This window comes from Mobula birostris, chromosome 30 (genome assembly GCF_030028105.1).
Source record: "Mobula birostris isolate sMobBir1 chromosome 30, sMobBir1.hap1, whole genome shotgun sequence".
NCBI lineage: Eukaryota > Metazoa > Chordata > Chondrichthyes > Myliobatiformes > Myliobatidae > Mobula > Mobula birostris.
Genome location: NC_092399.1, coordinates 8,523,807 through 8,548,324, shown reverse-complemented (window position 1 = coordinate 8,548,324; position 24,518 = coordinate 8,523,807). Strand labels below are relative to the sequence as shown.

Here is a 24,518-nt window from a genome sequence, read left to right as displayed (position 1 = left end):
GTGATCATCAGGGAACTTCAAGAACATTTATTTTGCACACAGTACCAGCTACTTCCCTTCAATAATCTGGTTCCTGAGCCAACCTGCACAACCATAATTATCTCAATATAGCAACATTATGACCACTTTGGACAATGGACTTTTTGCTCTAATTGTGCTCTTTCTTATATAATTTTTTACTTTTTTTTCTTGCGAATGGTGTGTATCTGATGCTACGTGTCCCGGATGCTGCTTCAACTTTTCTATTGCATTTGCACATATGACAATTCAACCTCACTCATCCCATCACTGGATGCAGTTTGCTCATTTGCACATTGGTGTTCGGCCATCTTGTTGGGTGCAGTCTTTCATAGATTCTATTGTGTTTCTTGTACTGAGCAAGCCCAGAAGAAAACAAAGCTCAGGGCTGCACACATATGATTACACTTATGTACTCCAATAATAAATTTACTTTGAACTTTGAGATTTAACTTCATCATTGTTTCAGGCTTCATTGCTTTCTTATGTTACACCGAAATAAAACAGTGTAATTAGTGTCTAATGAAATGTAATGTCATTTATAAAGAGTATCAGCAAATATAACATTACTCAGGAAATAAAAATAGATTTTGCATGGAAGTCAGGCAATCCCACAAATTACTGCCACCCTTCATGCTGTACAAGTTTCCATTGGGAAGATTCTGACCAAAGCAAACTTAAATCTCACGGCTTCCTGCTAATACATAGATTCCTCGCATGATGCTCCAGTAATTCAATCAGCCCTCGAATTCAGCCACTGCCCAAAATAAAGAACAAATATTACAAGGGAGGCAATGAATGAAGAAAAAACTGAAAAATCTTTTCTTGAAAAGGGCCAAAGTAAATCTCAGCTACTTATTCAAACTTAGTTGTACTTATCATTGAGTTGAATCATTAATATAATTATAATAATCTGAATCAGCTTTAATATCACCAGTATATGTCATGAAATTTGTTCTTTGCAACAGCAATACAATGCAATACATAATAGAAAAAAATATGAATTACAAAAAAATATAAGAGTTAAATTAAAATAGTGAAGAAATTAAAAATTTTTAAAGTGAGGTAGCGTCCATGGGTTCAATATCCATTCAGAAATCTGATGGCAAAAGGGAAGAAGCTGTTCCTGAATTGTTGAACGTGTACCTTCAAATATCCCAACACATTTTGTAGGTGGTTCTGGCTCCAGCCCTTCCACATATTAGATTTACATCACAAAATGCCTTATTGTCAATGACTGAAACAGGCTTTGCCCAGAAAAGGCAGATTTGCCAATAGGTGGATCAGATTGACAGGAAAGTTTAACAAATTAACTCTTCAGCCTGTGGAAAAAGAAACTTGTAGCCTGGTAAGTTATCTATAAATTACAAATTTTTTTATTAAATGTGAAGGTAAACAGTGACAGAAAATTACAGATTTGCTTACAGAATTTTTAACTTCCACCTGACGTGCACAGTGATATGCTATGCTGTTTTCTTATCTGTAATAATAGTGGCAATAAACCAGCATCCACACAGAATTTAAATGCGGTGTTTACTGAATTACCAGGAAGATTGAGTTGTAGTAGGCATGGAAAATAACTTCCCCTGCTTGGGTCTATAGTTGTCAATCAACACAGAAATATTCTGCACCATTTGTTGTTTCAAAAATTAAATACAAGAGGAGACAGGCATCTGGTCTGCCAATCACAACTGCAAACAAAATAGTGTGGGCTGAGTCACACTATAAATCAAATTTTACAATTTACCAAGTCCATTTCTTTTAATGACCACGGGATAAAATAAGCAGAATCTGTGAAGCTCTTGCTACTTACTTTGCAATTAAAACATCTTCACGGATAAGTGAATGTTTGTGAATGGGCTGTTTTCCAAGGATGAAAGCCAAGTCTGTATTAAAGACTGTAATTCTGAGATACAAAATTTCATAATGAAATTAGAATTGTGATAAAACTCCTAACTCTAACTCAATCCACTATTACATTCAGAAACATATTAACTTTTACTTTTGTCTTCCTTATTCCAATCAACTGATGGGCGAATATGATCCACATTCACAAAAGAAAGCACTTTCACTTTCCCTAAATATTTGGAAAATTTTATAGCTCAGTATGGAATGCACAGAAATCCAATCTAATATTTGAATTGGGTTTTAATATGGTCTTTCTACTTGGGGAGATACAAAATTACTGAACAAGAAAATTGATGCAGGAGCAAGATTTACTTTCAACAATTGGCATTTGGTACATTGGACTTTATTAATCAAAGTATTGAGTATAAGAGCTGGAATGTTATGATGAGGTTGTATAAGGCATTGGTGAGGCCGAATCTGGAGTATTGTGCTCAGTTTTGGTCACCAAATTGCAGGAAGGATATTAATAAGGTTGAAAGAGTGCAGAGAAGGTTTACAAGGATGTTGCTGGGACTTGAAAAACTCAGTTACAGAGAAAGGTTGAATAGGTTAGGACTTTATTCCCTGGAGCGTAGAAGAATGAGGGGAGATCTGATAGAGGTATACAAAATTATGAGGGGTATAGACAGAGTGAATGCAAGCAGGCTTTTTCCACTGAAGCAAGGGGAGAAAAAAACCAGAGGACATGGGTTAAGGGTGAAGGGGGAAAAGTTTAAAGGGAACATTAGGGGGGGCTTCTTCACACAGAGAGTGGTGGGAGTGTGGAATGAGTTGCCAGATGAGGTGGTAAATGCGGGTTCTTTTTTAACATTTAAGAATAAATTGGACAGATACATGGATGGGAGGTGTATGGAGGGATATGGTCCGCGTGCAGGTCAGTGGGACTAGGCAGAAAATGGCTTGGCACAGCCAAGAAGGGCCAAAAGGCCTGTTTTTGTGCTGTAGTTTTTCTATGGTTTCTATGGTTTCTAATAGTTAAATTTATCCAGCTCCTATAGAATTTAGAACATGGTTTGCAACTATTGTATTAAATTTCAAAAGCAATTTAAACAACAAAATTATTTTCCTCTTCTCCTGTCTCCTCATTTCACCTCCCAGAAGCCTCAAAACATGTCCTTGGAAGGGAGGTAGGCCAAAATATATCTTAAATACATTGGGTCATAGCCATTTATTTTAATGAACAATTTAACTGAAAGAGTCAACTTTATAAACAGAATCTTCTTATCTCCTTCCACAGGCACCAACCCAGAAACGACTAATCTGGTGCCAATGGACCGAAAATTCAGTGGCTGAAAGAAAAATCATCTCATGTGAAAGTGGTCCCTATTGAAATTTTTCATAACATGAAGCTGCGTCACTATGCATGCAACAAACATGACTGGAAAAAATCTATATTGTGTTCAGTCGTTTTTTTTTCTTTCCCCACCCTAAACCCACATAAATTCTGTGAATTAATTTTATTCCATTTCTCACATTTAAAAAGCTATTTTTGACCTTTGTAAGCGTGCATTCCTGTTAACTGAACGCCATCGCACCAGGGTCACCTGTAATTGTCTGCATCTTGTGTAAACAGGATACACCGTTTTAATCTGAGCAGGACAATTTTCTCAGTGCAGATCCTTGGCTGGCCTGTTTCTGCGCTGTACTTTTCTGAGCCTATGACTACCCTTACATTGCTCCAATACAACTGCAGCAAGTGCCAAGGGTTTTTGCTGCAAGCTCACCATAACAATTTTCTTCTTCTCCTTCAGTATAAACACAAAGGCAAAAACTGTACATAAAAATTTAATATAATTGGAATTAAGAGGAAAACATTATAAAAGGAGATGACTTGGTGCCAGACTTTATTTCCATGACAAACAAGGATTTGGTCTTGAATGTGAGAGGTGATCCAAAAATAAAATTATGTATCGAACAGAAATTATAATTTAACATACAAACCAGTAAGTTTGTGTGAGTTTGTTTTATAAATATTTGCAGGGTTCTTGGATTAAAAATAAATTATGATCCATCATATATGCCTTTCATCTGGGTCACTGCTACATTTCACTTTCACTTTTTAGTTTAGTTCATATTGGAAATTTTGGTTTTAAACAAGGTTCTTTAATACAACCTTTACCTTATAATGGTGCAACCCATAAATTTTCTGTATTTGAAACTCATGTGAGCACTTCCATTGATATATCTCCTACACATGGGCACCCTTACCTTTCCTTGCTTTTAATTTGAATTGTTACCAGCTTTAAAGCCACTTTGAGAAGAAAGAATTCACATTTCTACAGATATAAAATCATAGCCTTCATTCTTACCCAAGGGTAAGGTATCTCAAGTTTTTGATCAGTGTTAGCGCACTCAGAATCTGCAACAATGCAGCTAAACAGGAGATGCCTAGCTAAAACCAGTATGAAATCAATGTTGATAACGGCAAAGAATCATAATGACCATTCTCTGAATTTTAAATTACAAGGGCAAAATATTATTCAAATAATAGTACAAATGGAATTTTGAAAAAAAGTAAGCTGCAACAAGAAACAAACACCATATATGTTTCAATTACTGTTACCAAATCATATCTATATCTTCCGGACAGCTCCAGAGTCCTCAACACATCAAAATAATACTCAGGCAAAGCTGCAGCTGAAAGGCATAAACTGGATGTTTAGCTATTAAGTAGAATAATTTCTAGAGTGGAAAGGATTAACTTCTTTTACTTGAAAATAGAATATATCTTCTTTTTCCTCCTTTAGAGAACCTTTAATGTGTTTTCTTTTAAAAAAAAAATTCCGTACTGCCAGACATCTGTTGTTGGTACAGCAGTAATGGATTACCAGTTACTACCAGGAATAAGTAAACACACATATGTTTCTCATCAGAAAATACCAGAATCAACACTATCATACTGACAAGAGAGCTGCTGGAAAATGAGATTCTTAGCTAGAAACACTGAGGACAGATTAGGACATCAGTGTTATTTTCCAATGTGTACAGAAAACTATATTGTGAATGATCCAATCAGCAAAGTCAGGAGAAACAAAAAAGAATTCAAGTTAAATACATCACGATAAAACCAAAGCTGTAGCAATGCATTTAAGCCTTTTCAGAACTCCAATAATGCAAGTAAAAATAAAGCTTACAGATCTAGTACTGGGAAGTAGATAAAAATGAGAACCCATAAGGCATCCATTTGTTGGAATGCTAACATAACCAATTCAAATAGTTAAAAACAAAGCAGTAGATATTTTCAAGTCTGCCCGCCTACAATTTCACCGTAGCTTTTCAGTACAATGTTGGATCAGTCCCACGTAACACCTACAAATCTGCAGCTAGTTCTTAGAATTATAACTTTGTGACCTCATTATAATCCCATCAAGCTCAAATCACAAGAATGCACTGGAATTCATGACCCATTTCAGAAAGACTAGGTGAAGCCATCTCTAATGCTCGATTTCCGGAGTAATATCAGAAAAGCAATTCATTGCACAGTCCACACAAACAGCTTGAAGGAAGACTTATGCTGAAGCATATAGACCAAAATGCACAAATAGAATCAAATTATAACGATGCAGGCAGCTTACAATCTTCGATCATTGCAGAAGTCGTCTGAAAACGTTGAAAAAAAATGAACATCTCAGTGGTTTTGTCCAAAACTGCCAGAAACTACAGATTTTTGTTTTAGCAGGTATTTATAAATCAAACACAATAATTTCTGTTTTCCCATTTTGTAAGTTTTCCTACAGTACATTAGGTGCCATAGAAGCATGACTTCAGTGCCAATAAAGTTAATGTACTAAATCACACAAGCTAAATGATCCTAATCAGAATTACATCAGTGATGTGACTGTTCAGCCATTCAGAGCAGCTTTGAAGGTAACAACCTCAGAAAGAAAACAGAGGAGTGCGCGGTGAGAAGGTGGAGGTAGTGCTCAACACTAGCTTTTAGATCATAAATAGAGGGCCATAAGGAAAAAAATAATTGATGGTCAAATGATTTTGATAATTAAAAGAGGATGCAAATAATTAAACAAACAAACCACAAACTCAGAGCTCAAATAAGTGAAAGTGCAGAGGTATTGAACTTCACTCGAAGGGGTCCATTCATGACTATAAATTGTTTTCCATTCCTGCACTTTAACAATCAAATGTTTCAAATAAAGTAACTTTGCAACAATCTACATTAACAGACTATCTTCAGCTTCTTACTGTCCAGGAAAAGACTGAAATGCTATTCTTCTCCTGCTGGAAGATTTTCTTCAATCCTTTTAAGGAATTTCATTCGGATTTCTGTCACATTGTCACCCTTGAGTGTGTCTTGGACAAACTTCACGTCAACGGCCATTTGAACCTGACAATACAAGAGAACACATGGTATTTTAAATTCCATCAACATTCTTGACACAGGGGGTCAGAATAGTTATTGTTTCAGAGCAAGATCAGTTAAACATGGGTCATCCTCACTATTATTTTGAATTTGATATCTATTTTTTGGCCTATTTGGTTCTCTTCTGTGATAGATCCTGGAATTTGAAATCTGCAACAGCAAAAGCAATAAACAATCCTTTGTTGACATAGCAAAAGAAAATGGAATACAGTAGGACAATATTAACAATCAAAAGATTTCAAGGTTGATTTTGATTCTAGATTAAACATGTTTCATTGCCATTTAAAAAACACGCGCACACACACATCCCAACTTACAAGCTTTTAATTTCCTGTTCAAGATCAGATGCAAATGTTTCCATGAAGAATATTAACCAAATAATCAAATGCAATATTCAATTTTAATCAAAGAAATGACAGGAAGACTACAATGTGTGGAAGACAGCTGCAATTCTGGTTATCTATTATAATGGAAACCAATGAGAAAATTATCAACTTCTCAGTGAACAAGGATTACATTGTTCGAAATACAAACATAAAATTCCACAATCTTTCACAAAAAAGTACCAAATGGGTCAAAAAAATAGATATCAAACTCAAAACAATACTGAATGAAATGGCAAAATCTTCTTTTTTAAAAGCTAGTTTTAAGTACGGTCTATGACGACCTACTGATGCTCAACACTAAATCGAGGTTAGAAGACTGCAACTAGCGGGACACAGTCTACGCCACCCCGAGCTACCTGCCAGCCTAGTCATCATATGGGAGCCCAAGCACGGGAGGATGAACCCTGGGCACCCTCCCAAGACTATGGTCAACACGCTCCTAGAAGACAGCAGCGCAGCTAATGTAGATGAACTGAACACACTGATGAGGGAGAGGGAGAAGGGGAGAGTCCGTCATCGTGCCCAACGCCGGCCCCCTAGGCCTGAGTTGACGTAGTAGAAATTTAAGTATGGTGTTAAAGGGCAAGGACAGAAAAGGGAATTTAAAAAAAACAAAGGATTTTACAGTTGTTGGAAATCCAGATCAACACACAGAAAATGCTGGAGGAACTCAGAAGGTCAGGCAACATCAATGGAAGTTAATAGATAGTCGACATTTCCGGCTGAGACACTTCTTAGGGAAAATAATATGTTGTGAAGTCCATTACAACTCACAATGGGCAAGAACAGGCTTTAGGGTTGTAGAAGGAAGTATGGGGTAAGAAACCACAGTGAATAAAGACAACAGTCAGAGTGAAGTGGAGGTCCAGTTTAAGATGGAACTACTGAAGTTGAGCAACAGCTTACTAGTAGTTCGAAAGGCAAGAAATTTGACTAAAAACATTATTAATAATATCTTTTCTGAAGTAAATTGTGGTAAACTATCAAACAATGAAGAGGATCTCGTCTTTTTTTGAGTTCCTCTAGCGTTTAATAATATCTTTTCTGAAGTAAATTGTGGTAAACTATCAAACAATGAAGAGGATCTTGTCTTTTTTTGAGATCCTCTAGCATTTTGTGTGCGTTGCTTGGATTTCCAGCATCTGCAGACTTTCTCTCGTTTGTGATTAGAAAGGCAGGGTAACAGGACCGGAGGAGAGGGCACAGTCTATATCACCGAGGCTGAGAGACTGCCCTGACTGCTGTGCTTCGTGTCTGCGGGCTTCGCCATGATATGCCCCGCAAATATGATGAACTGAGTCTGACTGGGCCTATTCCAGGCTGCTCCGGGTATTCAGATCCAAGGACTCAATTTGGCTCGGAATGCTGTTGCTCGCTTCTATTGTTTGCGCGATTTGTGTTTTATTTCTTTCACTGTGGATTAGGTGTTTTTTTTAATTGGGTTCTTTCGGGTTTCTTGCTTTGCGGCTGCCTGTAAGCAGACAAATCCCAAGGTTGTATAATTTATACATACTTTGATAATAAATGTACTTTGAATTCCCCAAAAAGTAGCCACTTTGTTTGAAAGAGTATAAATCAAATCAGTAAAAGGAACATACAAAAAGAGCAGTTAGACTAACCCGTGCGTTTGGGTTAATTAAGGTTAAAAAAAATAGCTACAAGAATAAATTCAGAGTACGTTCACAATAATTTGCTAAGATAATTGAATTTAAAGCTGCCCAGTGAACAGGTCCAGTTGGATGTGGTACTGGATAATAAGGCAGGTTTAATGAAAGCCCTCAATGAAAAAGATCCCTTAGGAGGTAGCATTCAAACGACAACTGAATTTGCATTCAGTTTGGGAGGAAGAAATTTTGGAGGAAATAGGTGTGTTTAAATTTAAATAAGGGATTTATAATTGAATAAAGGTACAGTAGACTAAAGTGGACTAGGCAGATAAATTAGCCTAAGAGGGACATTGGCAAGTATGAAGGTGCTGGGGGGGGGGGGGGGGGGGGGGGTCAACAAGTATGGAAGTGTTTAGTGGGGCGTGGGCTAAAAAAGGTTGGGAAACACTGATGTTGAGCTACGCTGGTCTCATCATCTCTTTTATGCCATTTCTTTATACCCCTCTTCCTCAATCTATTTAATGTTTATCCACCTCCAATTTAAATACTTCTAATGATCTGGCTTCCACCATCTGTCACGGAAGAGAAATTCAGAGGCGGTTATGATTTCAAAATACTGGATACCAACATGAGACCATGAGGAGGAAGAATTTCTTCTTTCAGAGAGATGTGAACCTTTGGAACTTGCCAGAGAGCACCTAGGGACACAGGGCTTTAATGCATTTAATGCCTAGAGAGGTAGATTTCGAATCAGTTAGGGAATTCAAGGTTATAGGAAAAGTGTATCAAGGAGGACTTTGGATGCCAGATCAGCTATGATCCTATTGAATGGCAGAATAGGAATGAATGGTGAAATTTAAAAAATAATCAACTTCAAAAAATGCACAAGTACATTTGTATTATTTGAACTAATATTTGAACTGATTTAGCTGGTTGAGCATCAAAATATTAAATGCCAAAATTACAACTATTTCATTTCTCACCATTTCCAATGCCCCTCTCAGCAATCCACACAGCAGATTCGAGTAGATCAAACTGGAGTGGTTGTCAGGCAATTCCACAAAATCCACAAGAGGATTATTTTCCAGAATCAATGAAAATTCATCTCCTGCTGGGCTCCAATTGGTCACACTCGGAGTTATACCCAGGTACATTTTAAATGCAACCTGTTTACAAAAAAATAAATTGCATTAAAAGGAAAATCTGAAGTTTCCATTTAAATATCCAACATCTTTCTTTCAATAACACAGATCATTAATAATAAGAAAGATTATAGACATAAGTAACTGTTCAGTTAAACTTGGAAATGCAGAAGTTATAATAGAAAATACAGTGGGCACCACCGAAGTGTGGTGGTTAGTGCGAAGAAGCTAATTTAGTTCGGGTGCGGAGTTTAATCTCAGGATCCTCTGTACAAGATCTCTGTCTGCTATGTCCCCCCCTTTCTCTGGGAGTTCCGGTTTCCGCCCCCAGTCCAAACACATAGGCTAATTGGTCATTGTAAATTGTCCTGTGATTAGGTTAGGGTTAAAGAGTGTTGTTGCAGGGCACTGGAGCCGTGCAGCTCGAAGGGCCAGAAGAGCCTATTCCATGCAATATATCTAAACGAAATTCAATTCTGATTCTAGATTCTGTCCCTCCATCAGCACACTTTAACAATCACATCTCACCACAAATGGGTTAACAGTGACATAAATGCAAGAGCTTGAAGCTGTTGGACCATAAATATTAATAAGAAAATATGCCAGTTCAAAAAAAAGGGATTGGTGCATTCTGCAGCAAGTTATGTTTTATGAAGTTAGATGAGATATTCATTGTAAAATAACCTTTCTGGCCCAGGAAATTTAGTTCCAGAAGTGACAAACAATGATCCTTCAGAAATTGGTTTAAGCCAAAGACATAAAAACTTCTTTTTCTTTAAATGTTTTATTTCTCACTCCATATTCCAGCTTTACTTTGCTCTCTGCACATAAATCTAAATTGTTTTGTTGGCATGGCACACTAGTGTAGTGCTTAGCACAATTCTATAACAGAGCCAGTGACCTGGGTTCAATTCCAAGGGGACATTTTCACATGAGGGCTTCCTCCAGGTGCTCCACTTTCCTCCTACATACGAAAGGCATATGGGTTAGTAGTTTAACTGGTCACCTGGATGTAACTGGGTGGTATGGGCTCATTGCACCAGAAAGGCCTGTTATCATGACATATCTCTAAATAAATAAAAGATGCACAAATTTCTGAGAGGATTCTTCCAACTGACTGGTTAAAGAACTCCTAGATACTTTACCTACTTAGAGACCAAAGATATTCTGTGGAGGTGCCTCACTGATTTCTAGCAAGTTCTGAAATCAAAATTCTGAAAGGCTTTGAGGGCAACACCATTTTTTGCTGCTGACCACATATATCTAGGCAAATATTTTTACAAGAATAATTAGCAAAAGATCAAGCAAGTGAGTGGCCATAATCACAACCTCTCTATCTTGATAGCTGTTGGCAAGAAAATAAATCTGGAAAATGAACATATTTGGGTCATGTGGGAAAGTGTTTTGTGAAACCATTCCAATTGCTTAGCCTCTAAACCAACTCTTAAAACCCTCAAGTGTTGGCTATATAACAAATTGCTTTAGACAAATGTCTACTGAATAAACCACAAGCCAAAGCATTTGAACAAGACTTGCATCACGGTACACTGCAAATTAGAAATTCAACCTGAAAATTACTTCAATAATTATAGTAAATAAAATTAGGCCAACCAAGACAATTTAACATTTTGGTTGATATAGAAGTGAAGCAAATTCCATCCACAACAGGTTATTATGTGATGTTATAATAATTCCATTAACCCCCGGACAGATCTTCAAAATAGCTCAAATACTAATACACACACAAATATAGGTAAATCCTAAAGTATTCTATACTCCTCAGCAACTGTGTTCATATACATTTTATTAAGTTATTGTTAAAATAGTCACCACATAATTAAAAACAGTGTTGCATTATTTTTACAACAATTCATGCCAGATTGCAATTTACCTTTGCAATAACATCTGCAGTTTCACGGAAATCGTGACATCTTCCAACATTAGAACGCGCTAAAAAGTCTTCTATTAGCCTAACACCAATGTTGTATCCCCTACATTGAAACACAAGGTAAATCAAACAAAATTTAGCAGAAAGTAATCCCGTTTTGGAAAACTAATGTACATTTTCGTCAGATCTGTCTTTCCCTTTGTTGCATCTCTAGTTACTTTCTGATCCTTAGGGTTCTTACAGGAGTCTGTAATGACAGTAATCTTAATTCTAAGATTTCAGTTTATTTTAGAGTACAGGCATACAAATGCTAAGCAAACCAAGTAAAGAGCTGGGAAACAATGCCAAGAGGGGACGAATGAACAAGACAAATAAAGATGGCACTTCTGAAAAATCTAGGATTTTTAAAGGTAAGAGAAATTCTTTAGTTAAAAGTCTATATAATTAAAACTATTACATCACACAGGTAATGTGCTAATACTTAGCCAATGAAAAATGAGAAAGGTGATAAATCGTTAGTTTAGTCGCTATACCCCTTTCTGCCAGTGAGTGTGAAAAATACGAGTTTGTTAAAAATAACAAGTTAAAAAAAGTGGTTTCCACCTTGGAAAGTACTGAAATAAGGTCAAATTTACTGTACATTTCTCATCAGACAGTAAGGTATTCAGAATGGTTTTTAAGATTTTTTTTAATGTAAATGCGAACTGTGTTCAAATTATCTTTCATTCTATGCAACCTTATAAAATGCTTTAGAACATAATACCATTACAAAGTTTTTGACAAGAACAAGCTGTTCAGCCCAACAAAGCTTGCCAAAGTCCTGTTCGCATAGTGTGTTGAGGTAACTATTGAGTTTAGATTTGAAACTCTCTAAGGTACTACTCTCAACTACACAGCTAGGTAGTTTGTTCCATGTGTCCACAACTCGCTGCGTAAAGAAATGCTTCCTGATGTTAGTCTGAAATCTCCCTTTAACCAGTCTCCATTTATGGCCCCGTGTTCTTAATGATCGATTAATTTTGAAGCAGCAGCTGGCATCTATCTTACTTACACCCTTAATGATTTTAAACACTTCTATCATGTCTTCTCTCACTCTATGTCGACTTAGGCTAAAAACCTTTAATTCTTTCAATCTTTCTTCATAGCTCATATTCTGCAGACCTGGAATGAGTCTAGTCACCCTTTTCTGGACTCTCTCCAGTGCCTTCACACAATATGGAGACCAAAGTTATTCACAGTACTCGAGGTGTGACCTCACAAGTGTATTATCCAGCTTAAGGAGAATGTCTCTAGACTTGAACTCCACTGAGTGCACTAGAAAGCCCAACATTCTGTTGGCCTTGCATTGTCTAGATGTTGATAGTGATGATTCTACCAAGCCACCCAAATCCTTTCACACAGTGCACTTTCTAACTCAAGACCCCCCCATTGTATATTTATATCTAATATTTCTTTTTCCTATATGTAGTACTTTACATTAACTTACAATAAATTTCATCTGCCATTTATCTGCCCACATCTGGATTTTGTTTAGATCTAACTGTATTGATTCTGATGCCTGAATGTAATCAGCCCATCCTCCTAATTTTGAGTCATCTGCAAACTTTACTAGTTTGTTATGTGCTTATCCAAATCATTAATGTAAATTAAAAACAGCAGCTGGCCCAAAACTGATCCCTGCAGAACCCCACCTTACATCTTCTAGGTGTGAGGATGATCCTCTCACCATAACTCGTTCTGTTTTTGAGCCAATTCTGCACCCATTTGCACAGCTTACCCCAAATCCCTACCTCCTGTAATTTGATTATTAACCTCTTGTGGGGCACCTCGTCAAAACCCTTCTGAAAGTCCAAATTAATATCAAGCACTCTATTGTTATCATAAATTTTAGTTGCCCCTTCATAGAATTCCAGCGTATTAGTAAAACTCAATTGTCCCTTTCTGAACCCATGCTTGTTTTCTGCTAACATGCCTGTTCTTGTCAGCTGCTTTTCTTTCTCATTCTTTATTATTGCTTCCATTACCTTACCAATGATACACATTGAGCTTACTGGTCTATAGTTACCAGTCACCCAACGTTAGCCCATTTCCAATCCTAAGGGATTTCACCAGTTTTAAATGACTTTTGAAAAATACGTGTTAGGGGTTTGTATACATAATCACAGACCTCTTTAAGTACCTTTGGATAGATGTCGTCTGGCGCTGGAGATTTATTAACTTCTCACCCAGATATCTTAACTAAGTCTCCATTCATCTCCTCGCATAAGCAGCCTCACGTTTAAATTCTCTTTTATTTATATGGATACTCAGCCACTTTTACAATTTTGTCTACCTTTCCCAAGTATATCCTTTAATACTATATTCATCACCGTCTTCTGAGGACAGCCAGGTTTCAGTTATTGCTATATAATGCATGTGCACTTGCATATAATTCCAGCTCATTTACTTTATTCTATTATTATTTTATTCTTAATGCATCTTGCATTTATACAGACAATCCATAGTCTATAACTGATGTTTCTCATCCTGTTCCAAACCATTTTTATATTTTTGAAGCCTATAATCGGTTTATGTCCTAATATGCTATTCTCCACTAAGGTGTTCAAGCAGCTGAGCCTGGCCTGTTCTGAATTTCCTGACCACCCCCCACCCCCCATCATTCCCTAGTTTAATTTATAGTGCTCCCTAATTTGGCTTCTTTACTCACTTCAAGCATACTGTTTCATAATCCACACTTCTAAATTTCACCTTGGCATATCAATCACGAAACAAGGATACAAATTTTGAATTTTCTTTCCCAATGGTGTAATGTATCATTGCCAGGAAATGTGACAACTACCTATCAGTTGCTAAGTTGGAGCATGACATGTGACAACTACCTCACCTATTTTAATTGCAGTTTGTCAAAAATAGCTAACTTAATTCATCAGACTAAATTTTTCTCAAATTGCAGCAAGTTTTTTTTTAATTTATTTATCCCTTCCCTGGGTTGAAATTAATTTAAGTTTACATGAAAACCAGCACCTAGTTTTTTTTAAACCACTTCATAACAAAGAGATGATATGGCTGAGCAGCACATCAAGGATTATGCTTTTTGTTGTACGACAGTAATTTCACACCTCTGAAGCTGACTATAAACTGCAAAAAGGTACTTATCCACAAAATTTGTGATAGAACCTCCTCCAAATCCCACATTCTTAACTAAATCTATTTAACAATTTATTTTAAATTTTAGATTTTCATGACAGAAGTTCATAGAAATAAAACATTCACAACAGCAGAAGCTACAACTTGTCCCCTCCCAATTAGAAGGCCAGCGTTCAGCTCACTGCTCAGTGAAGTTTGCTCGTCTCTGCACTGAACCGAGGCTGTGGCCTGCAACTAACGGGATCTTGCATTGGCTGCTGTCATGACTGGCTTCTTGGCTGTGAACTCACTTTCATGAACTTCAGCTCTGCATGTTTTTTGCTTACACTTTACTGTTTGCACAATTTGTTCTTTTTTTTGCACATTGGGTGTTTGATGGTCTTCTTCTATAGAAACATTGAAAACCTACAGCACAATACAGGCTCCTCAGCCCACAAAGCTGTGCCAAACATGTCCTTACCTTAGAAATTACCTAGGGTTACCCGTAGCCCTCTATTTTTCTGAGCTCCATGTACCTGTCCAGGAGTCCGTTAAAAGACCCTATTGTATCTGCCCCCACCACCATCAACGGCAGCCCATTCCCCGCACTCACCACTCTGCGTAAAAAACATACCCCTGACATCTCCTCCGTACCTACTTCCAAGCACCTTAAAACTGTGCCCTCTCGTGCTAGCCATTTCTTTGATGGGTTCTACTAAGTTTCTTTGTTTTGTGACTGCCTGTATGGAGACAAATCTCAAGGTTATATATATTACATATACTTTGATAATAAATGTCCTTCAAAACTTTGAAATCAAGCATCCAACTCTGAAAATCATGTGGTTTCAAGTTTAGACACTATAAATGTGATAAGGTTTTCAGCATCTATCATCCATTCCTTTAGCAAGTCCCAGACCCCTTCCACCCTCACAGCAGGGAAGAAAATGTCTTTATCATCCTTCTCATTCTTAAATCCATTCCAAATTACAAGAGAAAAATTGAGGTGCAACTATACTTCAAAAATTATAACAAGTCCCAACATGTTGAGTAAAATACTCACATTTTATCCAATTGCTTATTGACATCTTCATCATTTTCATAATCTTTACATAACTGTGTGACCAGAGCTCCATAGGTCAGAGTGAAAAGCTCCGAGTTCTGTTAAGAAAAAGACGAAAGTTCAGCATCTCCAAGATCTCTACAAATCTTACCAAAGAACACACCAAATAATTTTGTTAACAAGTTTGATTCTTGGGGGTGGGGGAGGAGAGAGGGAGGGGCTGGAGACCTAAAACAAGCTAGCTTACTAAACTCTCTCATGGGAAAAATATTAAAAACTATTTAAAATATATTATTACCTGACACTAAAAAAAATTAAGATAATCAGGCAATAACGTTTTGTGAAAGGGACATTGTACTTGACCAATTTCTTCGCCCTTTTAGAGCAACATGTGTTGGGAAGAAGAGGGAACCAATGGAAGCTCTCAAGTGTCCTGGAAGCACTTGAAGAGGCCACAAAGTTATTGGAAAACCTAAGCATTTATAACTTTGGAGGCAACGTACAGGCAATGGACAGAACATTCCTATGAGGGGCAAGATGTAATGAGTAATCTGCAGCAGGACCCAGAGCAAGGGCCTGAACTTATAACAATTTAGCAATTACTCAGATGAGCGCAATAAAAATAGCATTACTTAATTTGCTGATGACACAAAAGTAGGTGGGAAATTAAGTTACAAAAGGGACTACAGTTATGATAAATGAGTGGGAAAAGATCTGCTAAATAAAGTACAATGCGGAGAAGTTTCAATGTATTAATTGTGCAAAAAGAAAGATTATCCACATGGTAAGAGGTCACATGGGATAAGGCATGCATCCTAGCGATTTGAAATTAATTTAAAATGTAATGGAATACCATTTCATAATAAGAAAATGAAAACAAAAGTTGAAAGATTATGCTTCAATTTGACTGATAAGACAGAACTGGAGAAATGCATTCAGTACTGGTTTCTCTTTTTAAAAAATGGCAGCTTGTAAGTACATTGAAACAGTTTAACAAATTTGGGATGGATAAGTTGTTCTCATCAATGGAAGGCTGAACAGACCGGGTTTGTCTATCCACTAGAGTTTAAAGGAATGAGAGGTTACTTAAAGAAGCACACAAGATCCCCAAGTTTCTTTACAAAATGGGTAGCACAGGATGTTCCCTCTTTTGGAAGGAACTCCACCATGGATGGTCCCAAGCCCATCCGCAAAAGGAAGAGAATTGGGCACGGGACTAGCGACCCATCCCATTAAAACCCAGTGCTGCTGAAACACCAATAGAAGCTCCAAAGAACTCATCCCTGCCAGAGGAAGGATCTTCGAAGATGGGCTACACCGGGGGGCAATCTGAAAGACTGGTTCAGGACGGAAGACTCTGACAAGCTGTTGTCAGCTGGCTCTGCCCCAGCAGAGGTGATGGGCTTAACCAACCTTCTTTTGGAAGTATGGTTTGCACATTTGAGATAGATGAAGCAAAACTCTGGGGGTTTCTGAACTCTGAAAACATCTTCCTCAAAGGGTGGAAACAGGGTCTGAGTATATCTAAAGCAAAGATACTTGAATAACAAACAGAAATGCAGAATTGAGGTTAAAAATCAAAGCAATTGTTATTGTATTAAATGTTAGAGTAGGCTTAAGGGGCTCCTACTCCCAAATCATATGTTTATAGCAGGAGACTTAAGTTATGCTAAGATTTCATAGCCTAGCCTAGGTCAGTACCTCCCTGCATTAGAACACTGAACAAACCCCTACTTGTGTGTTTATCTGAATCATCAAACACTTTAATAACGAAAACATGCTCATGATTTATGAGCACAAAAAGATATCTGCAGACTTTAATCTTTTGATTAATTCAAATTATTTGACCTGAACATTTTGCTATCTGCAAGAACAAATCAATTTACTTTGCAGTTCTGGCCGTAATGATTTGATGTGAACCAGCATAATCGGGTGGCCTTGCTGACAGGCACTTTTTCCTCCTTCTCCAGTCCCAGGCCAATTTTCAGACTACAGCCTATCAAAAGTGATGCCAGATAAGACTATTTTCATGCAGTCAGCCAAGCCACAATGCACCCACTTCAATTGTTCTGAACCCAAAATCCTACACAAATTTAAAGCTTATCATGACTACATTGTGGGCCAAAAGTAACAAACATGTTTTTCTAGTAAGCTGAATTTCCCTACCCCTTTCCCAATCCCACCCAACTTCCCAAATACTCATTTTGTGGACATGCAATGTTTCTTTGTAATCAATTTTACATTTTTATAGTCAGTTCGTACAGATGTTCTTATTAATAGGAGAGATGGTAAAACTCTAAGCTGAATACAAAGTGACTATAGCCCAACAGACAGTCTGGATCATTTTCAGTTGATGGACAGTAGATATCAAAAGATTGTCGAGGACTTTGAAATAATCAAACTTGGAAGGAATGGAAAATGTTTCAGTCGGAAGCAATCCGAAGTAGCATACAATTTTGTTAAACTAGTTGTGGTGTAGAACACAGTTTAGTATTGAGGAAAGGAATAAAGACAAAAATGGACCAATTGCTTTGCCAGTCAAACTACTGCCAAAACTGCATGCATTTTGAGAAATTCTTGTAAAAGGAAAAATCTGTCAGCTGCTGGTTATTATTGTGACATTACACATGGAGGTGAGATTAATGCAACTAAGGAAGTATAATAGGCTTTTGAAGCTTCAAGCAGATGATATTTACCCTATGTATACATCATCTTAAATCAACAATATCAATCAGCTTTGGTTCCCTATGTACGATAGAAATTAATCAAGTTTTACAGGTAAACAACACTATAATAGTGGATGTTTTTCATCAAGAAAAATGCTCAAAGCTGAACTGAATTTAGTTAAATACATTGAAATCTAAGGAGATTTTAGGAGAACTGACTAAAATAGCATAAAATGTGCCAGAGGAACTCAGCCCATCAGACAGCATCTGTGAGGATGCTGCAAGCGGATTTAAGGCAGAGGTTGATAGATTCTTGATTAGTCAGGGCATGAAGGCGTATGGGGAGAAGGCGAGAGACTGGGTCTGAGAGGGAAATGGATCAGCCATGATGAAATGGCAGCGCAGACTCAATAGGCCAAATAACTAACATGGGTTCCTTTTCCCCAGACTTCATTCAGTTCTATGTTTCTGGCCTTTCAGTGGAGGAACTCATCACCTCCTGCTATCAACCATCTTCCATAGTTGAAATCTCTGGATTTCGCAGGTGGATGTCAGGCTCCATCATCTCCTCACAGATGTAAGTATTCAAAGACAATTTAATAGTTTCAGTGTGGGGAAACAAAAGCAGAAAATAGAAGATCATCACCATTTCTAAAAGAAATAACCACACTTAATCCTTACATACTGTTCGGGTCAAATTTGACAGCAGTAAAAACACCCTAAATGCCATTTTTTAAAGCCAAAATTTGAAGATTTTTCCTAAAGTGACCCAAAATGTGCAAAAATGAAATCAAATTTCAGCTTTAAAAAATAGCATTTAGGATGGTTTTACTGCTGTCAAATGTCAAAACGGGTCAAAGTTGACCCAAACAGTATGTAAGGGTTAAATCCATTCCATAAGGACACTGATCAGTAATGAGCATTCTACCGATTTCATCCCCACTTCACCCCACATTTAGACCAGACAGGCCGACATTCTTTTACATACCTTTAGACCTGGTGCAGAAAATTCAATTTAAATTAAGCAAAGGCGTTGCCTCATTCATATTACAAGAGTTCCTCATTTCCTACAATAGTTCCAGCTAACTTAGCAAATCGGGGAAAACAGTGTTTTGACTTGAAGTTGTCAATTTCATAGAACATCGAACATAGAACAGTACATCACAGGAAAAGGCCATTCGACCCGCAATGTCGTGACAAACCTGCTCAAAAGTAAATCAAAAAACACCCAAACACGAATCCCACCTACCTACACAATGTCCATATCCCTCCATCTTCCTTACATCCATGTGCCTATCCAAACGTCTCTCAAAGGTCTCTAATGTATTTGCCTCTGGCACCATACCAGGCAGAGCATTCCAGACATCCACCGCTCTCACGGTAAAAATACTTACCCACACATCCCCTCTGAACCTAACCCCTTTCACCGTCAGTGCATGCCCTCTGGTATCGGATATTTCAACCCTGGGAAACAGATACTCCCTGTCTACTCCATCTGTGCCTCTCAAAGTCTTGTAAACCTCTGCCAGATCTCCCTTCAGCCAGAGAAAACAACCCAAGTGTATCCAGCCTCTGAGCCAAGCAGCATCCTGGTAAACCCTCATCTATGCCCCTCTCCAAAGCCTCAACATCCTTCCTACAGTGGGGTGACCAGAACTGTATGCAATACTCCAGATGTGGCCTAACCAGAGTTTTATAAAGTTGTACTTTATACTTAATAACCAAGATGAAACATTAAGTTGCACAAAAATAACAATGGAGTAAATAAGAAAGCAAAGTGAAACATGCATTGTAGCATTCTCAAAGAAATTAATATTCCTAGCACCTACCATGAGATGCAGAGATGCAGAAGGTGAAATGAATGGCAAATACCAGTACTACAGAATGAGTGCGTTAGGCAAAAGAGACAGGAAAAAGACAGAATTGAGATTTAGTGACAATACATACAAAGTGAATTTTGTATACAATGAAGAACACACAAAAAGGATGCATTACCTAGATGAAATATAACATGAGAGAAGCCAAGACTTCACAGTAATGTACTTAGCAAACTAAGTCATGGTTAATTTTTGATAACATATTAAGAATGTTTGGAGAACTTTATCTGCCTTTTCTGAATTGAAACCTTACCAAAACATCATTTTGATTTAATAGCTTACCTTAAATGGATAAGGCTGCAAGTACATACAAAATTTAAACATTTTGATTACACAATTTAAGCTGTGTTGATAGAGGTTTTCTCTGATTTGGAAAAAATCCTGACAAGCATTTCTTAGTGGAATTTTAATTATCTGTACAGGCCAACAGATTTCTGCATAGCTCATTATTCCTTTGCTTTTTGCACCATCTATTTTGCAATGTAATTTCATGCTTTTGCATTGTACAGCTGCCACAAAACAACAAAGTTCACATATCAGTGATAATAAATTTATTTCTGCCGCAGAATAATGAATATTGTATAAAGACAATGATCTGCAATAACCCACACAGAATTTGAATTTGTTGCTTTCCATTGATTTCTGCATACTTTTTCTGCTGAAAGAGATTCAAACATGAAATCAATGCTTAGAAAATGTTGTAAAACAATTCCAAAAGCAGTATATCTTGACATGAAAAATCCAATCTGTCGAAATAATCAAGCAGAATACATTCTTAACAAACTACTTTATAATCCAAACAATCAATTCATTATTTGATTGATTCGGCAGCACGGTGACGTAGTGGTTAACACAAGAAAGCTAATGGCATGTTGGCCTTCATAACAAGGGGAGTTGAGTATATAAGTGAGACCACACCTGGAGTATTGTGTACAGTTTAGGTCTCCAAATTTGAGGAGGGACATTCTTGCTATTGAGGGAGTGCAGCGTAGATTCACGAGGTTAATTCCCGGGATGGCGGGACTGTCATATGTTGAAAGATTGAAGAGACTGGGCTTGTATACACTGGAATTTAGAAGGATGAGAGGGGATCCGATTGAAACATATAAGATTATTAAGGGATTGGACACGCTAGAGGCAGGAAACATGGTCCCAATGTTGGGAGAGTCCAGAACCAGAGGCCACAGATTGAGAATAACGGGTAGGCCATTTAGAACGGAGTTGAGGAAAAACTTTTTCACTCAGAGAGTTGTGGAGCTGTGAAATGCTTTGCCTCAGAAGGCAGTGGAGGCCAATTCTCTGGATGCTTTCAAGAAAGAGTTAGATAGAGCTCTTAATGATAGCGGAGTCAAGGAATATGGGGAGAAGGCAGGAACGGGGTACTGATTCTGAATGATCAGCCATGGTCACAGTGAATGGCGGTGCTGGCTCGAAGGGCCGAATGGCCTACTCCTGCAACTATTGTCTATAATGCTTTACAGTAGAGGCAACCCTGGTTCAATTCCTGCCCCCTCCTGTAAGGAGCTTGCATGCTCTCCCCACGACCAAGTGGGTTACTCCAGGTGCTTCCATTTCCTCCCACAGTCCAAATATGTATCAGGTTAATTAGTCATTGTAAACTGTCCCATGATTAGGCTGGAATTAAATCAGGGGATTGCTGGGCGGCGCAGTTCAAAGAGCCTATTCCGCACTATATCTCAATAAATAAATGAAAGTAATACTAAGCTAGATTTCATCAGCATAGGAAAAAAACAGAAAGGAATTATTTGTCTTGCTCGTCTGGTTGACCTTACTATCCAAAAGGTGTGACATGGAACTACATAGGCACAAAATTTACACAAAGTTGTTTTTTGTTTATTAGCTGCAAGGTGACTGGTATGCTGCATGTGACATTTCCATTAAAACGTCCTGTTTTCACTGCAAGCTCAGTCAGAAATTGGAACTTACACCACAAGTTGAATTTTCACCACAGATTCAGTCAGAAATAGGAACTGACCAGTAGCACCCCATTAGTGTTTAGCTTTTGCAGACACTGCACAAACGTTGCCAGCATAGAAGATTTAGTATCGGTAATCAGGGCTTTTCTATTTGTTGATTATCCTAGAAAGATCCTAGTTACAGGTTTAAAGTGGTTTCTCACTAACCGCCCCCCCAACCCCACCCCACCCTTGTGAAGACTGCTGGTTTGCAAACTATCCTCAGTGCAGATAAAAGCCTGTTTTACCAGTTAGGTGTTCCACAGTATAACAGCTATGCTGATGCTCAAAACCAAATCTTCAAATGTATTAGGCCGTTCTAACATAAAGGACTATAACTAACAGGCTTTCGATCTTCCATTACATTTTCCTTAAAAAAAAATTAAGGACTTAATTTCTCTTTTTAATGCTGTGTTTTTGTTTTGGATCTATTCTCGATTTTAAATATTGCAAAGTTAGTGTTAATCACAAACAGCCTAAAATCTGATGCACACTAGAGCTAACATTTCTTGACCATTTTTTTTATTACAAGAAAATTATTAATGAAAAATAAGAAAGTGTTTCAGGGGAGATAGAGATGACACAGTTTTTCAAGCAGCATCAAATTGGGTTTTAGAAATAAATACAAAAGATAAGTTTTGTCTTTGTTATTTTGATACCCACTTAGACTGACCAAAATCATATTGGCTTGAATATTCACATTATATCCAGGCAAAAGCCACACATTTTTGTCTAAATCTGATTCCAATCCAAAGTGGTGGGGCGGAGACACAAGTCTACCAAAGGAGGTGGAAGGCGCTCCTTCCCTCCGCTTGCCCTCAGGCCACCCTTGGGCAAGGTGTAGCACCTGCTTAGCCCCCAGATCAGGGTCACATGAAGCTACAGGAGCAGTAGCCGGTGCATATCACAAGTCCTGGCTATGTGACCACTGACGCCAGGCAGACATTCTCTGAAGGGTATTGATAATGGCCAGGGTCACCCGTCTGGTAAAGACACTGCCCAGAAGAAGACAATGGCAAACCACTTCTGAAGAAAAAAAAATTGCCAAGAACAATCATGGTCAAGACCACGATCACCCATGTCATAGGACATGGCGCATACTGATGATCATTCCAACCAAAGCAGGTTACTGAAATGTTAACAACAAGACTTCTGCAGATGCTGGAAATTCAAGCAACACACATCAAAGTTGCTGGTGAACGCAGCAGGCCAGGCAGCATCTCTAGGAAGAGGCGCAGTCGACGTTTCAGACCGAGACCTGACGAAGGGTCTCGGCCCGAAACGTCGACTGTACCCCTTCCTAGAGATGCTGCCTGGCCTGCTGCGTTCACCAGCAACTTTGACGTGTGTTACTGAAATGTTAGTCCAATCTCATGACCCTAAGTCTCCGTAATATTAGAATTGCAGTTCCTAGGGGGAAAACGTGGACCGTTCTAGCAATACTTGATCATTCACACACCAGCCGATTCACAGTGTCTTTGAAACTTGTATGCAATCATCGACTTCAAAAGTACACAAAGCTTAAGACGAAAAGTGACAAAAATTCACCACCAACTTCATTGAGGTTCAGTCAACTGGATCAGCCCGAGAGACTGAATTGGGCAGCAAAGCACTTAAACGAGGTGGGTTGTCTTGCAACACGTCACTACATGCCAGTTTACCGCTACCTGTCAGCCGCTGGGAAACACTCAAGCTTTCGGTTCAGGGCCAACTCAGAAGGTGGGCCCCGAATTGGCTTCGGCCCAGTACTAAAAGACTAACCAAAGCAATATTCTTATCCCTTCTAGCCTCAATAACAGTTTAACTTCCAAACAGTGAATTACCATTTTCTTGTTCTCGGTACCTCGGTTCGTCTGTCGAGACATTTTCCTGCCAATTCAGAATTTCCAACCGTTTCGTCCAAAAAGACCTGTCCACTGGAAGCAAAAGGAACGCGAAACACGCATGCGCACAATCTTCACCCATTCACTGATCGCTGTAGTCCCGGTAGTAACTCGCTCCCAGAGAGTGGGAGACACGAGGACTACAACAACCAGAATCCTTCTCGGCATCACTCGTGACGTAATTATAGAACTACAACACCCAGAATTCTCACCGGTGCCGAACTTGTCCGTTGAACTCCTGGGTTGGATGGTAAATACCATAACTGGAAAGTTGAAACTAAACCATAGGCTATAAAGAGAAAAAGTTGAGAAGTTATTTGTAGGAGAGAAATGAATTTAAAGTTGTAGGTCGAAAAATTCATTAGAATTGAAATTGTCAGAGATGGTTGCAGCTGTGAAAGGGGGAAAGGCATCAAAGTTCAAAGTAAATTTATGTCAAAGGACGTATATGTCACCATATTCTACCTTGAGATTCATTTATTTGCAGACATCCACAATAAAACAAAGAAAAATAACAGAATCAATGAAAAATTGCGCACAAAGTTCGACAAACAACCAATGTGCAAAAGAAGACTGCAGATAATTAATAACACTGGACACAAA

The 24,518-nt window shown here is 38.1% G+C and overlaps 1 protein-coding gene across 2 annotated transcripts; it reads right to left on the bottom strand.

Annotated features, from left to right (window-relative positions):
• Positions 1-1,371: 1,371 nt before the first annotated feature.
• trappc3 (trafficking protein particle complex subunit 3) lies at positions 1,372-23,973 on the bottom strand. 2 transcript variants are annotated; one of them, XM_072247155.1, is made up of 5 exons: positions 23,856-23,973; positions 15,514-15,611; positions 11,331-11,430; positions 9,281-9,463; positions 1,372-6,268 (listed from the first exon to the last, which is right to left on the bottom strand). In XM_072247155.1, exons 1-5 carry the CDS (start codon positions 23,895-23,897, stop codon positions 6,149-6,151), a joined length of 543 nt encoding a protein of 180 aa, XP_072103256.1. In that variant the 5' UTR covers positions 23,898-23,973; the 3' UTR covers positions 1,372-6,148. The 2 variants fall into 2 exon arrangements, with proteins under 2 accessions (XP_072103256.1, XP_072103257.1); XM_072247156.1 differs by having other exon boundaries at positions 23,876-23,947.
• Between the last annotated feature and the right edge of the window lie 545 nt (positions 23,974-24,518).